Consider the following 16,961-nt stretch of genomic DNA (forward strand, 5'->3'; position numbering starts at 1 on the left):
GCATGCATTTGCCTCGCAAAACAACGCATTCTGGGAAAAAAACGTCACAAATGCTGGTGATAACTTCCCTTTGCGACATGTCACATGACTTTAAAAACTTGCGGTATCTCCAGGGTACCTCCCTCCGCATGTTTTTCTCTGCAGATGGTCTGAAATAAGTGCGGACATAAGACACTCCCCTCAACGTTGCCCCAGTTGGTTAGAATTATCACGTGGTATTTCCCACGTGAGAAAATTCCTCAGCCTCCGTCAACATCGGGACTTCAAATGCCTCGGCTCGAGTTCGTCAGCGACGAAGAAAGCCAGCGTCACTGAGCAGGCCATATTCTTTGTCCAAAGTCCGTGAAGTTTCCCCTGGAGCGACAGTTTTTGTTATGTATACAATTATTAATAAAGTTTAAATTAAAAAAAAAGAAAAAACGGTCCGTGAAGTGCACCTGTGTCCGACTTGGACGTGGTGGGAACTTGACGTGTTTATGACGAGTTCCGGCGGAAACTCTCAAGTCTCGTTCATGCATCGGCGCAAATGCATGCGATCCGAAACGCGGCAATTGGTTAAAAGTTCAATGACGTGTGTTCAGGTCCGCACTCGGCGGCCACCTTGTGGTGAAATGATTCTTTTTATTTTGGTCGCATCTCATGGCTTGATCTAAAGTTCCGTGCATTGTGTTGTGAGTCTATTTATATGTGAGGTCTGGTTAATACAAACATAGAATGATAGTACAAATATACTGGGAAAAAATAATGCCTTCCACATGTTGCCTTGCGTGTGTGTGTGTGTGTGTGTGTGTGTGTGTGTGTGTGTGTGTGTGTGTGTGTGTATGTATTTATATATATATATATATATATATATATATATATATATATATATATATATTAACATATCCTCTTTGGTTTGCTGCTGTGTTCTATCGCTTGAGCACTATAGTCACGTTGACTTTGTTGTCCGACTTGATGGCGTTTGGCTGCCGTCTCTTTTAGCCCGCCCCCTCAGACACCTGCAGCTCTCGTCGGCGTGATAAGTCAAGTCAAGTCAAGTCAAGCCAAGACCATCCCGAACAAGCCTAATGAATGGGACGCGGGGAAACACCGCTGCCTGTGGACACGTATCTCCAGAGGGTCTCGTAGGAGAACTATAGAGTGTACAGAGACCGGCAAAACCCTTTTGTCTGTGTCTGACGATGTTTTTTATGAGAGATGCAGATTCTCATCGGAGGGAAAGACTTTGTCTTTGTCAGCGTACAGCCTACTGACCACTATGAATGATGTATATTTATTTGATTTGCTCCCAAGTCCTTTTTACACCGCCGGGATTGCAGCTGAAAGAATGAGGCTGATATTGTCATAAACCACGTTATAAGAATACATCCAAGCAACACATTCATCATTTTAAAGTTATGTGTTTGGCCTTTTATTGCGGAAGGACATCGTAAGAGTTAAAGGGACGAGAGAGAGCGACGACATGATTTAAAAGACGGCCGCTTGAACCGGGGCCGCTGCAATGAGCCTCGTAACATAGGGTGGTAACTCTACCACTAAACTATCAGCGAATTTACTGTTGTCATCAAATCAGTCAGATCTAGTGTCCTTATGATGAGGCAGTCATATTATACTACTAATACTATTAATACGACTTCCGCATTCACACAGTTGGCGAGGTTTTGCCATCTGTCCTTCCTGCATGTTACAGATGAAACGGTTGCCTCTTGCCTGCATTATGTGTTTAACTTCTTCGTATTTCTGTAAGATTATGGTTCGCTCCTCGTACGTGAAATACGCCGCTCCGCTGCCGTAGACTGATCCATGGATGTGATTGGTCAAATGCTGCAAACGCCGCCTCTTTCATGTGCACGCGCTCACAGCTGGACAGGTAAACCCTGGGTTGAGTTAACGAGTTGATAACCAGCTTCGTGTGACCGCTTATCTCCTGTTAGGGTTACTTAAACTGGATCTGTGAAAGATACCCTGGGTATGTTGAACTCGCTTCGTAGTACAGGCCCCTGCAGCTCTCGTCGGCGTGATAAATCAAGTCAAGTCTAGCCAAGACCCTCCTGAACAAGCCTCATCATGCCACATGTTGTTTTTGGACTTCCAGACAGCTCGAAAGGTAGGGAACTCATGTCTTGTTATTGGGTTTTTTTCTGTGCACTCCTTGCACACAAGCTGTGTTTGCTTTTGATGTGTCTCCGTGAGCCTAAAACGGCTGGCTTTGTTCGATTCACGAGACTCGCAGCTTTCAGATGATGTATATGACGCAGACACATTCAAAATAATATGCGATTAAACGGAATTAATGCGAAACTATGCAAAAAAAAAAGTGCCGGTGACACGCAACAGGTTAACAACCTCCCCACTATTATCACTTTGATGATATTAAATTTAAACTTTAATGATCAAATCTGTAAACGAATGTGTTGTACTATTTGCACTCTACATATACTGTTTGGTGTGTTGAACGCATGGATGGTGAAGGTGACGAATGTGATTTAAACACACAGTGGATGTCAAAAAAAGGCAATACGGATGGATTGCTGGATGGGTGGCTGGATGGATTGATAGATACTTTAATGAGAAATAAAAACAACGTTCCTCTAAGTCATATTTTAGGTATGAAAGGAAAAAGAAACAGCACCTGAATCCTTAAAAATGTCATCTTTGGGCTCAGCCATAACGAAGACACAATTATTACAACTACATTTGTGTTTTTTAATTTTTTTCCATTAAACATAATAACATTCTGCTAGTTGTGAGAGAGAAATAATGAGGATGAAAATGCAGATCGTTCAAAGAACTGTTAGAAAAAGAAAAAAGAAGAGGAAGAAGAACATTTTGAGAGCGGAACTAAAACCAAGGCGAGATCACTTCAGTGCAGTGTAAATAAAGAAAAGAGAAGCGGTTTCATGGTGTTATGATGATACTATAATGTAATTCTGTTTGGGGAGTTTCAGATATCAAGATGTATTGCCACATGAAAATGAACGCTCGGACAGTCGGCTGGTTGGTATTTCTGGCAATAATAAAAAGTAGGAATTTTATTATTCCATGTGATAACAATGTTTACCTTTTCATGAGATTTGCTTTAAAGAGACGTACATTTCCTGATTTTTTCTGTTTTGTTTTCACCAACAGATGTTTCTTGCTACGAAGACCTCTTCAAAGTCACTGACAGTAGTCTGACGGCTAAAGAGGGGTCCTGCATTGAACTCAAATGGGAACTCGGCCGTTCAGTTAGAACTGATGGTGCATACTGGTTTTGGGTAAAGGATGCAGAATGGGTTAACAAGGTTTTAACCGGCACCGTCATTTACAGCACGGATGAAACAACACGTCCCGTGGATCCTGACTTTGCAGCCCGAGTGACATATAATGGTTCTCCTTCTTCAAGTTGGGTCAATTATCAGAGCAGTTCCTCTCCATCCTCAAGGAAAGTCAGTATTTTAATCTGCGACCTGAGAATAACGGACAGTGGAGGCTACTCCTTCAGATTTCTTGGAAGACATTCGTGGTCGTGGTTTACCCAACCACCTGTGATGCTGACAGTTACAGGTAATCGTGAATATATTGAATATACAGCAAATAAACTACATACGCAAATACTGAGAGATGAACTGGTCTGGAGGCAGAAATTATGGTTGAAAAATGTATTTTGGGGGGGGGGTTAAACACTTTAAATATCCTGAAAAAAGCTTCATCCTTGACTTCAATTCATGTCAAGTCTCCAAGTGATGCAAACATGCACATTTGACAGAACTAGCTAATTTAAAAAAGCCTGTTTTTGTTACTAAAGGTAAGTTTCTACAAATGTCACCCTTCTAATGCTTTATTATGTGTTACATTTAAACAGTTCTGTCCACATTTCTTTTAAACTCATTTATATAAAGCAAGTTTTGAAAATGTCAGCCTTCTAACCTTAAAATGGCTGATGTGATCTGATGTGAGCTGAATGAATTTCTGATTTAATTTATTTCCTGTTTTTGAATTCAAAACACATTTAAAGAACATAAAATCAATGAAAACATTTATTAAATTATTAATAAAATGTATTTTCCTTAAAGGAGACATGAGTCTGAGTTCTTATGGTTTAATAATTAAGTTAAGTTTAGTCACTAGGTCTGTATCCTGCAATTATGTGGAAACAGTCTAACAATTATGAGGTTTAATCTCAAAATTCTGTTTTTCAGTCAAACACTGGGAAAGTGAAAATATCACGTCTCCAGCTTTAAATTGAGCTTTTTATCCAGTTTTTCAACTCCGTGAATTTAAATTTTAAAGCCAAAAAATCATCAATTAGAGCATTTGTTAGTTTGAAAGCCTCTGTAACTCAGTCAGTGTTCAGCTTAGCTAATAATGCTATATGAAAACTAGCAGAAAGGCAGAAAAAGTATCAATTCATTCTTCTATCAAAAGTATTCATCTGCACCGTATTGATGATAATTTATTACTTGCTGCTGACATTGTCTCACTGTCATGTTTTCAGATAATCCATGCCTGATCACTTTTGAGAAACCACCGGTCATAAAGGAATATGGAACCGTTACGCTCACATGCTCCACTCGAAGTTCCTGTCGATCAGAACTACAAATCAGAAGTTTGACACGACGATCCTTAACGAATAATCCAACAGCAGATCAGATGTACAGGAGCACCATCAGTTTAACAGCCGACTGGAATGACGATGGGAGGGAGTTTTCATGCCAAACACGCAACGAAGAAGACAAATCCTTGATTCGGAAAATCAGTTTATCTGTCGAATGTAAGTTCATATTCATGTCTACTATTATTAGTGACGGACAGTAAGTACTGTATTAATTTAACATTTTGAGCTACTTTACTCAAGTATTTTCATGTTATGCCAGTTTATACTTCTACTCCATTACCTTTAGTTAAAAGTTACTTTACAGATTAAGACAAAAATATAATCATTATTATTTTATTTCTTTTAAAAACTGATGTTTTATTTCGGATAAAACGATTACTTGAGATAACTGTGTACTCGGACTAAAATCAAATATGTCTCTTATAGCATATTTAGTGAACAATCTTGCTGTGTGTTGACTGATTTTTCCGGACTCGTATTAAATCTGTTGACACAGACGCTCCCAGAGACACGTCGGCTAAAATAACCTCAGTGAATGTTGTGGAAGGACAAACTATGACTCTCACCTGCTCCGCCAAAGGACGTCCTGAACCCAACTTTACATGGTTTAGAAATGGACAGCAACTAGGAACAGGGGCAGCAGGGGAAGAGTGGGTAATCGGATCGATTAAGGAGTCACAGAAGGGAAACTACCACTGCAAAGCTAGAAACAAACACGGGGAGAAAACATCACAAAGCCTCACTGTCGATGTTAAATGTGAGTACTTTGCTTGTGATTGTCTATATTTTAAGCTTGTATATATATATATATATATATATATATATATATATATATATATATATTATAATTTATTTGATTTACAATCTTGGTTGATTATCATTGTGTCATCAGCATAAAGAAATATCGACACTTTGCCTTTCAGGTAAGCCTGTAGTTGAGGCGTGGTCATCTGCTTCTACAGTTATGCAAGGAAGTAAAATGACTTTGACATGTAACGTGACGAGGAGCAACCCACAACCACACGCCTACGTTTGGCTCAAAGATTGGATGCGCATTGGTGAGATGCAGACGCTTGTCATTGAACATGTCCAACCCGATCACCATGGCGCCTACACATGTAAAGCCTCTAACACTGTGGGGACTGGAGAGTCAAACCCATTTAAAATTGAAGTCCAATGTAAGTTTCACAGCTCCTTGTGCTGCATCTATGTCAAAGAGTTTATATCACAATTAGAAAGCTCACTACAAGTTGTTGTTTTTTCTCTAAGTCCTGCACTGCATAAATACAGTTATGAGGTTTAACTTATTTTTTTTGCAGATTAACACCCATATTCAACTACATACTTTCTATTTGATTAACAGTAGTTACTTTGAAGATTTGTAGTTTACCTACAAAACATATTAACTAAGAAAATATAAGGCATCATTATAGATAATTTACCGAATAGAATAAACTAGACATTAAAACAGTACATAGTATTATATAATATCAAAGTAATTCATACATTTACTTTGCATTTCCTGCTAAAGTAGTTGTACTGCTTGAGTGAAAATATGAATGTAGGACTTCTACTTGTACTGGAGTATTTTCATAGTGTGGTATTTATACTACTTTTACTTAAATACCAATATTCCTCCACCATTGAATGAAATATGATTAAGTTTGATTCAGTTGTTTTGACACCTTGAGACATAATGTGACAAAATACACCACAAACTATGACTTCAAAACTTGCAGCAATTATTGATCTTCTCTTCAATTTTAAAGTAATGGTACATCAGAATGTATAATACTTTACAGGTTGGACATGTATTTATATTGTCTACCCCATATGAACCAAGATGGACCTAGACTTGCTCCATCTGTCTCAAATTAAAATATATAGAATGGAATTATGATTCACACGTATATTTTCTATAACAACAGTTGCAGCCCGGAGCTGCTTTGTCGTTCTGCTTATTACGTCTTCTACCGCGTTTTCATAAGTAAAATAGTACAAAATAGTAAAATAAAGAGTGGGCAACCCCACTTAAAATGCTGCATGGGACACTTTATGAAGCCTGATATAATTCTGTGAAAATTAATATCTTCTGTGGAAATTTAAAGAAAGTGAACAGTGTGTGATTTACTGTAATAATGTCAGTCACTTCAGTTCATAAGGTTGGTTTATTGAAATTGCTAATGCATTTTTCATGCATCATGCACAGCTTTTATTTTTCTATCAATAATTAGAGTAGCCTACAACGCATGGAGTAACTCAACCCTCTAGTATAGTTTCTACCTAAGTTTGTATGGTGTGGTGAGTTAGCTCAGGATTAAGATGTAGAAATGATAAATGCAGTATCTGATACCTAGAAGAGTATTTTGTTGAATCCCACATAGGCTGTGACTCAAAGTTGTATGCCTTTGTAGTTACACTGAGACGAAGTCTAAGTTCCAATCACTGAGGCATAGTGTTCTTGAAATTGCACCATTTTTTTCCTCAGAATGTTCAACTAATTTGAAGTGTTCTGTAAAGAGCATTATTTGTAGTGTGTACATTTTCAGAATATGCTTGTACTATTTTGGACCAAAGTAAAACAAAGGAAACAAATCTGAAGTTGCCGTTATTTTTAAGTTATGCCATGATTTTACCGGTCCAGCCCACTTGGGAATAGATTTTCCTCCATGTGGCCCCTGAGCTAAAATGAGTTTGACACCCCTGCTATAAATATTGGCTCTGTTCTGGGATCTCCCTGTGCTTGCATGGAAAGCCTAATTCAGGCAGGAGAGCAAACTTCCCAGTTCTCCCACATGTCTATTATAAAAGTGACCACTGGGGGGTGCCAAAAACACTTTAAAAAATGTTTTCATTACTGTATGATCTTTGCACACTAAGATATTGTATCCCCTCTCTTCTTAGATGCTCCGAAACACACGAAGATCACAAGGGTGGCGGAGCATCAGCGGCCTGACGGGACGACCGCTGTGGCGCTGAGCTGCAGCAGTCACAGCGACCCAGTCTCTCAGTACGCCTGGTTCAAGGTGAAGGATGGGGGAAGGGATGAGAAGGTGTCTGACCATCAGAACCACACGGTGTATTCAGATCAGCCCGGCGCCTACTACTGCATCGCAAAAAATGACATCGATCAAATGTCGTCCGAGCCGCTCCATCTGTTTGACCGTGAGTGAATTTCGAAAGGGTCACGTGATCTTTAACGTGAAATCTTTATACTCACGATCTGTCTCTTTTTAAACCGCAGGAAGCTTCACGAATGCCCTGCGCATCTTCTTTGTTCTTTTCATCCCGCTCCTCATTCTCGTAATTGTCTTGGGCTACAGGTAAAGAATGAAAACAAACACGTTTCATCGATGATTTGGTCATTTTATAACCTCTGTCATGTCCCTTTAATGTGTTTTCAGACACAAGAGAAAGAAATCAAATCAGCAAGGAACTGCGAACAACGGTTTTCTGGTGATGACACATCTGTGATGATATCTACTTCTTTACTGAACACATCTCGACAAACAATATGACGTACAACTGTGTGTGTGTGTGTGTGTGTGTGTGTGTGTGTGTGTGTGTGTGTGTGTGTGTGTGTGTGTGTGTGTGTGTGTCTGTGTGTGTAAACCGATTCAGGCTTGGTGGAGGGATCAGACGGATGACCCTGGTATGGCGGGGCCTTTCAGGAGCAGGGACGACCACTTACAAGAGCAGCCGCACCGTCCAGACAGCACGTAAGGCAGCACCCCCCCTCCCCCCAGGACAAGGCTCACTCAGTGGGACGGGGAGCTGGAGACCGCTGCTCACACTGCAGTCTAGAGCCCGACCGATATATCGGCGGGCCGATATTAGGCATTTTCCAAACTATCTTTATCGGCATTTATAATGGCCAATAAATTAATATTTTATAAATAAAATAAAAACGGACGAAACACCCTCATAGAACTTAACAGAATGTCTCCAGTCTTGTTGGAAGTTATATTTATGAAGCTTACCAAGTCTTTTAACTTTGTGTTTGGTTGTTGTTGTTATTGTGTTTTTGTTCAAAGGACTTTAAGTTTGTATTTTTATACATTTTATTCATCAGAACTTTAATATATTTTGATGTTCCTCTGTTCCGTTGTGAGAATAAAATAAAGTTTATTTTTAATCTGCATTATCATATTATTTTAGTGAAGGGAAATCTGTTAATATTTTGTTACGCTTCTCTGCAAAAAAAAATATATCGGCGATATATCGGAATATCTGATTTTTAAATCAACACACATTTGTATCAGTATCGGCCTTCAAAATCCTTTATCGGTCGGGCTCTACTGCAGTCAAAGGATCCCTCACACACGAATGACACAATGAGAGTCTTCCCTGTCATTTATCGCATGTTTAATTCGCGTCACCATTGTTATTCCACAGGCCGGCGTCAGGCATCGACAGTGTTTACTGTATTGTGAATCCGCCCTCCGGACAACAAGTGAGTCACGACAACTTCATTAAGAGAACAATACGTGGAATCACGATTTAAGAGGTACAGTATACGGTCCTTTATTAGGAGGCAAGCTACCAATTATACACGAGTACATGAGTACTACTTGGTCTGTGAGAGTCAGCTTTGTTCTCAGGTTTAACTCAGTCTGGGCTTGGAAAGAAAAATGGCATTATTTATGGCATACCATACTTTTTAATTTAATTTTGTATTATCTTTCAAACCATTTGTATATGCCATACCATGCAATGATTTTTAATCAACATACATTATTTTTGATTTTTGACTATATATATTATGTTTTCTTTATTTATTTACTTTTTGGAATTTTTATGGAATAGTTTATGACTATATTTTCATTTCATTTTTTTCATATTTTTTAGGACATACTATACAATGGCATTTTGCTACATTATACTATATTGTTTTTCGGAAATTATTTGTTATATACTAAATTATGATGCGTAGTATGTCATATTATATTATGACTTTTTACCATTACATTTATCATGACTTTTTATGATGTGTTGTCATATTTTTGTGATATATTTATAATGAAAAAAAAACATTTTTAGTGGCATACTATACTATTTTACTACTTTTTTACACTATTTTTTAAATTTTTTTTTGTTGATATCATCTATGGCCAATATATGTTTCCTGTTTGACATTCAGAAAGAAACTCTATATCAATTCCACATTTCAGAATGAAGAAAGGCTGGAGGACTATGAGAATGTCAGCACACAAAGCCAGAGATCCAACTCCATCTAAATCTGACACGGATACCAGTGAGGATGAAGTAGAGGCAGTGGCGGTGCCAGGGAGGGGCTTGGTTGGGCTATAGCCCCATCAAGAATTGTGTCAGCCCTACCATAAAACCACCAAGAAAAAAACAACAACAAAATAACCAAGAAAATTCACGAAAAAGTCAGTCAGGATATATTCATAAAAAAATATTTAAAATTGTTAAAAAGGCATAAAAATCGCTCATCTCGCTTGACGCGCCTAGTCTCAGTGTAGTGAGTCCAAAACAGCCATAAAAAGCCATGGTCAACTTTTTCAGGGAAAAAAAAAGTCATACTATAGCATGTCGGAAAATGTACATATTTGTACATATTGTTTTGTCATTTGGTAAACAGTCCCAATGACATTGCTTTAATGTTATAATGTTGTGCAGCAATTCATTTGCTTGTTTCTGAAATATGCATGTTGAAACAATGTGCCTTATGCATAATGCTCCATTTCATAACACACTTTGTAGGCCTATTCATCTTTTGTATAAAAACCAAATTAATAGCAAGAAGAATATTTTTCCTTTATTTTATAAACAAGCACAAACAAATGTATGTATTTTAACAGAAAACCAATGCAAAAGTATTAATAAAAAAGTATAAAAAACTCATACTATAGCATGTCGGAAAAAAAGTGAAAAATCGACAAAATTCATAAAATGTTGTAAAAATGATGTAAAAGTCCTAACATATGCTTCTATATCGCGTGTCAATCAAAATCTGAGTGTAGTGGGTCCAAAACAGTCATAAATAGGCTTATTCATGGCAGGCAGGTGGTTGAGTGGTTAGAGTGCATGCCATTTACCCATGTCTGCATATATGCAGCAGCCTCAGGTTCGAATCCCGGCTGGAGATCCTTTGATACATGTCACATCCCCCTCTCTCTCCCATGTGAAAAGTGCGGAGTTCAACAGCACCACCACGTCACGTCGTAACGGCATTCAGGCAGCTGCGATGACAACTGTCACTGATCTGGGTTCATTAACAGACTGTACTGTCCGTACGTCAACGTCACTCATGTGAGCCCGCTTTTAGTGTATGCTCGACACAGAGACAGCAGGCTACTAGTTTGTAAGCTACCTGGCTCTAGCAGTTCGCGTTAGCGGCTTATAGTCACTCACGTTAAGTTAACGTTAGTAAGCTGGTCAAAATTGATCATGGATACATTTGTTTTTAAACGTCGTCGGACGGGACAACAGATGGCGGTGGCGGGCGTGTTGGATAAAACTACGGACGCACCGTTGACACCTGCAGGGGAAGATGACCACTCGGGTCCCGGCTGTTAACGTAACTATTCACGTTTCGCTGTCTCTGTCTCTCTCTCTCACTGTGTGCGTGTTTATAGCTGCGGGAGGGTGTTGTCAGCGCCGCCGCCAGGATTCAATTTCAATGTACGCACAGAAACGGCAAATACAACAACAAATGGAAAAATACTTTTTTAAGACAAAATCTAATGTTTTCAGTATCAGTGAAATCAGTAGTGTATATCATGGTGATAGGCCCCGGTGCAAATTGTTTTTTGTGTCCTCCATCCCCGACCTAAACACAAGCGCACGCTTGTGAGCACTCCACGCACGCACACACACGCTTGGACACGCACGCACAGTACGGTATGATAACTCTGCTGGCCCGGGGAGAGAGACATGCATCGGCTCGGCCCACAGTGCTCAGCAGCAGAGAGGTGACGAGACTAGAGCCGAGCTGTATTGTGTAGTGGAGAGGGGCCAACACACGCAATGCGTAATTGTCATGATCTGTGTTTTCTTCATTTTGATTTCCTGTTTTATTTTGTAATTTTGCCCTCGTTGTGATTTCCTGTCTCGTACTTCCTGGTCCTTGTTGTTTCCGCTGTCTTGACTCCCCCACCCTCTCGTGTTGATTACCCTGCCTGCCCTAATGTGTTCCACCTGTTCCTCGTCAGCTCCCTGCCTCCCTGTGTGTGTATATAGTCTGTGTGTTTCCTCTGTCTCATCGTCGGTTCATTTTCGCTATCATCTGTTACCCCCTGCATGCTGCACCACGTCATGTCCCTGGATTTTTCTCTGTACCTGCGTCCTGCCTTCCGTGTCCTTTTGTGTTCTGGTTTTCTTTCGTAAGTGTTTCTTTTGTTGGTTGTGTTTTTGCCTTGTGGTCTTCCTGGTTTGATACTTTGTTTTTGGTCTTAGTTTTTGTTTTGTATTTAGTTTATTATTGAAATAAATCCTTTTTTAACTGCATTTGGGTCCTCACCTCCTGTTTTCGAGTCCACGGCTGGTCCTGAACGTGACAGAATGAACCGACCAAAGGAGGACCCAGCAGTCAATGGGTTTAGAGTCATACAGTGGTATGTGGACTTCATTACTAATCCTGCTAGCAGGGCTTGCCAAATTGCTGCAAGTAAACTTTTTTTTTGAAGCCGCAGCTTAGCCACCAGCCCATGTCTCAGCCACAACCATGCTAGCAGCTCATGCGGCAGTCTCAGCCATGCCACCAGACCATGTCTCAGCCACAGCACAGCTTCCCAGCTCCTGCCCGAACCCGTTTTGGGGTACTCGTCTGGCCCTGGGAGGGCCAAGGAGCATCCAGCTGGCTAACCGGCAGTTGGCTCGTCGGTTGCCGACCTCGAAGAGGAGGTGCGGCACGAGGAAGCGAGCCTCCCCGATGCTGCTCACGAGTGCTCAACCCATACCGGTTCTGACGGGGGTCCGTCCGTCACCAGTTCCAGCGGAGGCCCGCCCATCCAAGCGACCAGCCCATGCCACAGTTCCAGCCAAGCTACCAGCCCAGGCCTTAGCTCCAGCCATGCTACCAGCCCAGGCCTTAGCTCCAGCCAAGCATCCAGCCCAGGCCTCAGCTACAGCCAAGCATCCAGCCCAGGCCTCGGCTACAGCCAAGCATCCAGCACAGGCCTCGGTCACAGCCAAGCAACCAGCCCACGCCTCGGTCACAGCCAAGCAACCAGCCCACGCCTCGGTCACAGCCAAGCAACCAGCCCACGCCTCGGTCACAGCCAAGCAACCAGCCCACGCCTCGGTCACAGCCAAGCAACCAGCCCACGCCTCGGTCACAGCCAAGCAACCAGCCCACGCCTCGGTCACAGCCAAGCAACCAGCCCATGTCTCGGCCAGTGGCCTTCAGTCGGCGGCCCGGTCGACACCTGCCATTGGCCTTCAGTCGGCGGCCCGGTCGACACCTGCCATTGGTCTTCAGTCGGCGGCCCGGTCGACACCTGCCAGTGGTCTTCAGTCGGCGGCCCGGTCGACACCTGCCAGTGGTCTTCAGTCGGCGGCCCGGTCGACACTCTCCAGTGGTCTTCAGTCGGCGGCTCGGTCGACACTCTCCAGTGGTCTTCAGTCGGCGGCCCGGTCGACACTCTCCAGTGGTCTTCAGTCGGCGGCCCGTCCGTCACCAGTCCCGGCGGAGGATCGTCCGGCACCAGCCCAGACAGGGGACCGTCCCACACCTGCTCCTCGCAGCCTATTGGGGGTTCGCCTGTCACCCATTCCTGTTCCGACGGGGGTCCGTCCGACGCCTGCTCCCCGCAGTCGTCCGGGAGCCCGCTCTTCACCCGTTCCTGTTCCGACGGGGGGCCGTCCTACGCCTGCTCTACGTCGCCTTCCTGAGCAGCCCCGCCGGCTAGGTCGCCCTCATGCCCGGCCTCCTGAGCGGTCCCGCCCGCTAGGTCGCCCTCATGCCCGGCCTCCTGAGCGGTCCCGCCCGCTAGGTCGCACTCATGCCCGGCCTCCTGAGCGGCCCCGTCCGCTGGGTCGCCCTCATTCCCGGCCTCCTGAGCCCTGCCCCCTGACCCCCTCCACCCACCCTACGTATCCTGAGCCCCTCCTCCTGGCCCCCTCCACCCGCCCTACGTATCATGGACCTTGGGGACGTCTGGGATCCGTCCCTTAAGGGGGGGGTACTGTCATGATCTGTGTTTTCTTGATTTTGATTTCCTGTTTTATTCTGTAATTTTGCCCTCGTTGTGATTTCCTGTCTCGTACTTCCTGGTCCTTGTTGTTTCCGCTGTCTTGACTCCCCCACCCTCTCGTGTTGATTACCCTGCCTGCCCTAATGTGTTCAACCTGTTCCTCGTCAGCTCCCTGCCTCCCTGTGTGTGTGTGTGTGTATATAGTCTGTGTGTTTCCCCTGTCTCATCGTCGGTTCATTGTCGCTGTCATCTGTTACCCCCTGCATGCTGCACCACGTCATGTCCCTGGATTTTTCTCTGTACCTGCGTCCTGCCTTCCGTGTCCTTTTGTGTTCTGGTTTTCTTTCGTAAGTGTTTCTTTTGACGGTCGTGTTTTTGCCTTGTGGTCTTCCTGGTTTGATACTTTGTTTTTGGTCTTAGTTTTTGTTTTGTATTTAGTTTATTATTGAAATAAATCCTTTTTTAACTGCATTTGGGTCCTCACCTCCTGTTTTCGAGTCCACGTCTGGTCCTGAACGTGACAGTAATTGCGCACACACGCGCGATCGTCCTCTCAAATGCGGCTGCATCCGGCCCGGTTCAGCAGCATCAATTTTTTTTTTCCACCTTCAAAAAAAGTCCTCCCAGTGCGTACTGGATTCCGGCTGGCAGCGCCACTGGGTGTTATATATTCACATTGAAATTCTGACATTGATTTGAGCCCCACCGTATGAGTTAGCCCCACCGTAGTTGAACCAGAAAAAATACTCTGGCGCCGCCACTGCCTTTGATACATGTCACATGTCACATCCCCCTCTCTCTCCCATGTTTCCTCTCTATCCACCGCTAAATACAAAGGTGTCTATGCAAGAAAATAATCTTTAGAAAAAAAAAGCCTTGATCATATTGTTAAAAGGTCATGCTATAGCATGTTGAAAATTCACGAAAAAGTCAGTCAGAATATATTCATAAAAAAATATTTAAAATTGAAAGAGTCATAAAAATCGCTCATATCGCTTGATGCACCAAGTCTCAGTGTAGTGAGTCCAAAACAGCCATAAAAAGCCATGATCATTTTTTCAGGAAAAAAAAAAGTCATACTATAGCATGTCGAAAAAAAAGTGAAAAATCGACAAAATTCATAAAATGTTGTAAAAATGATTTAAAAGCCGTAACATATGCTTGTGTATCGCGTGTCAATCAAAGTCTGGGTGAAGTGAGTCTAAATAAGCCATAAAAAGGGTTGTTCATGGCTGGCAGGTGGCCTAGTGGTTAGAGTGCAAGCCATTTACCCATGTAAACATATATGCAGACGACACCGGTTCAAATCCTGCCTGGAGGTCCTTTGCTGCATGTCACGTCCCCATCTCTCTCACATGCTTCCTCTCTGTCCACTGCTAAATAAAAACTTCTCTACGCTGGAAGAATATCTTAAATCTTTTTTAGAAAAAAGTCATACAAAAGCATGTCGAAAATTCACGAAAAAGTCAGTCAAAATAAATTCTTGAAATATTCATAAAAAATATAAAAAAGTCATAAAAATCGCTCGTATCGCTTGTCGCGTCAAGTCTGAGTGTAGGGAGTCCAAAACAAGCATAAAAACCCATGGTCAAATTTTTCGTGGGAAAAAAAAGTCATACTATAGCATGTCGAAAAAAAAGTGAAAAATCAACAAAATTCATAAAATGTTGTAAAAATGATTTAAAAGCCGTAACATATGCTTGTGTATCGCGTGTCAATCAAAGTCTGGGTGAAGTGAGTCCAAATAAGCCATAAAAAGGGTTGTTCGTGGCTGGCAGGTGGCCTAGTGGTTAGAGTGTAAGCCATTTACCCATGTAAACATATATGCAGACGACACCGGTTCAAATCCCGCCTGGAGGTACTTTGCTGCATGTCACGTCCCCATCTCTCTCACATGCTTCCTCTCTGTCCACTGCTAAATAAAAACTTCTCTACGCTGGAAGAATATCTTAAATCTTTTTCAGGAAAAAGTCATACAGAAGCATGTCGAAAATTCACGAAAAAGTCAGTCAAAATAAATTCTTGAAATATTCACAAAAAATATTAAAAAGTCATAAAAATCGCTGGTATCGCTTGTCGCGTCAAGTCTGAGTGTAGGGAGTCCAAAACAAGCATAAAAAGCCATGGTCACATTTTTCGTGGGAGAAAAAAGTCATACTATAGCATGTCGAAAAAAAAGTGAAAAATCAACAAAATTCATAAAATGTTGTAAAAATGATTTAAAAGCCGTAACATATGCTTGTGTATCGCGTGTCAATCAAAGTCTGGGTGAAGTGAGTCCAAATAAGCCATAAAAAGGGTTGTTCATGGCTGGCAGGTGGCCTAGTCTAAAAAAAGACTTAGAGGGCTCATGTCAGCTCAAGACTTAGAAAAACTTGTACATGCCTTTATTACTAGTAGGCTAGACTACTGTAATGGTCTCCTTGCAGGTCTTCCGAAAAAAACTGTCAGGCAGCTACAGCTTGTTCAGAACGCTGCTGCTAGAGTTCTTACAAAGACCAAAAAATGTGAGCACATTACACCAATTCTTAAATCCTTACATTGGCTCCCTGTATGTCAGAGGATTGATTTCAAAATCCTCCTGCTCACATATAAATCACTACATGGTCTAGGACCGAAGTATATCACTGATATGCTCCCACTACATAAGCCTTCTAGACCACTAAGATATTCTGAGACTAATCTGTTAGTGATTCCCAGAGTAAACAACAATCACGGGAGAGCATCATTTAGTCACTATGCAACAAATAGCTGGAATAAACTTCCTGAAGATGTTAGACTTGCCCCAACTCTGACCACTTTTAAAACTAGACTGAAAACTTTTATGTTCACCATAGCTTTCTGCTAAATCTTTTAATGTCTGCACTGTTTTTAATTATTGCAAATATGTTTTTATTCTATTTTCTTTCTGTAATGCATTTTAAATTTTTTTATTATTTTCTTTTAATTCTTCTATTTTTCTTTTCTTTTTTCTTCTCACTTTGTTTTATGATGTGAAGCACTTTGAGTCTGCCTTGTGTATGAAATGTGCTATACAAATAAAGTTGCCTTGCCTTGCCTTGCCTAGTGGTTAGAGTGCAAGCCCTTTACCCATGTAAACATATATGCAGACGACACCGGTTCAAATCCCGCCTGGAGGTACTTTGCTGCATGTCACGTCCCCATCTCTCTCACATGCTTCCTCTCTGTCCACTGCTAAATAA

At 41.9% G+C, this 16,961-nt stretch overlaps 2 protein-coding genes across 4 annotated transcripts in view; one reads left to right on the plus strand and one right to left on the minus strand.

Moving 5' to 3' along the window:
* Window positions 1-16,961, minus strand: part of inpp5b (inositol polyphosphate-5-phosphatase B) — a 101,646-nt gene that overhangs the window by 24,096 nt on the left and 60,589 nt on the right. The window lies entirely within an intron of this gene.
* Window positions 1,738-10,447, plus strand: LOC311023982 (B-cell receptor CD22-like). Of its 3 annotated transcripts, none has more exons than XM_084026129.1 (12): window positions 1,738-2,107; window positions 2,943-3,023; window positions 3,130-3,546; window positions 4,478-4,753; window positions 5,094-5,354; window positions 5,521-5,775; window positions 7,502-7,762; window positions 7,842-7,920; window positions 8,002-8,053; window positions 8,219-8,316; window positions 8,993-9,050; window positions 9,769-10,446. In XM_084026129.1, exons 1-12 carry the CDS (start codon window positions 2,068-2,070, stop codon window positions 9,832-9,834), a joined length of 1,944 nt encoding a protein of 647 aa, XP_083882255.1. In that variant the 5' UTR covers window positions 1,738-2,067; the 3' UTR covers window positions 9,835-10,446. The 3 variants fall into 3 exon arrangements, with proteins under 3 accessions (XP_083882255.1, XP_083882256.1, XP_083882254.1); XM_084026130.1 differs by having other exon boundaries at window positions 2,949-3,023; XM_084026128.1 differs by having other exon boundaries at window positions 1,751-1,870; window positions 2,949-3,023; window positions 9,769-10,447.

Source organism: Eutrigla gurnardus, assembly GCF_963514095.1.
Source record: "Eutrigla gurnardus genome assembly, chromosome: 14".
Lineage (NCBI taxonomy): Eukaryota > Metazoa > Chordata > Actinopteri > Perciformes > Triglidae > Eutrigla > Eutrigla gurnardus.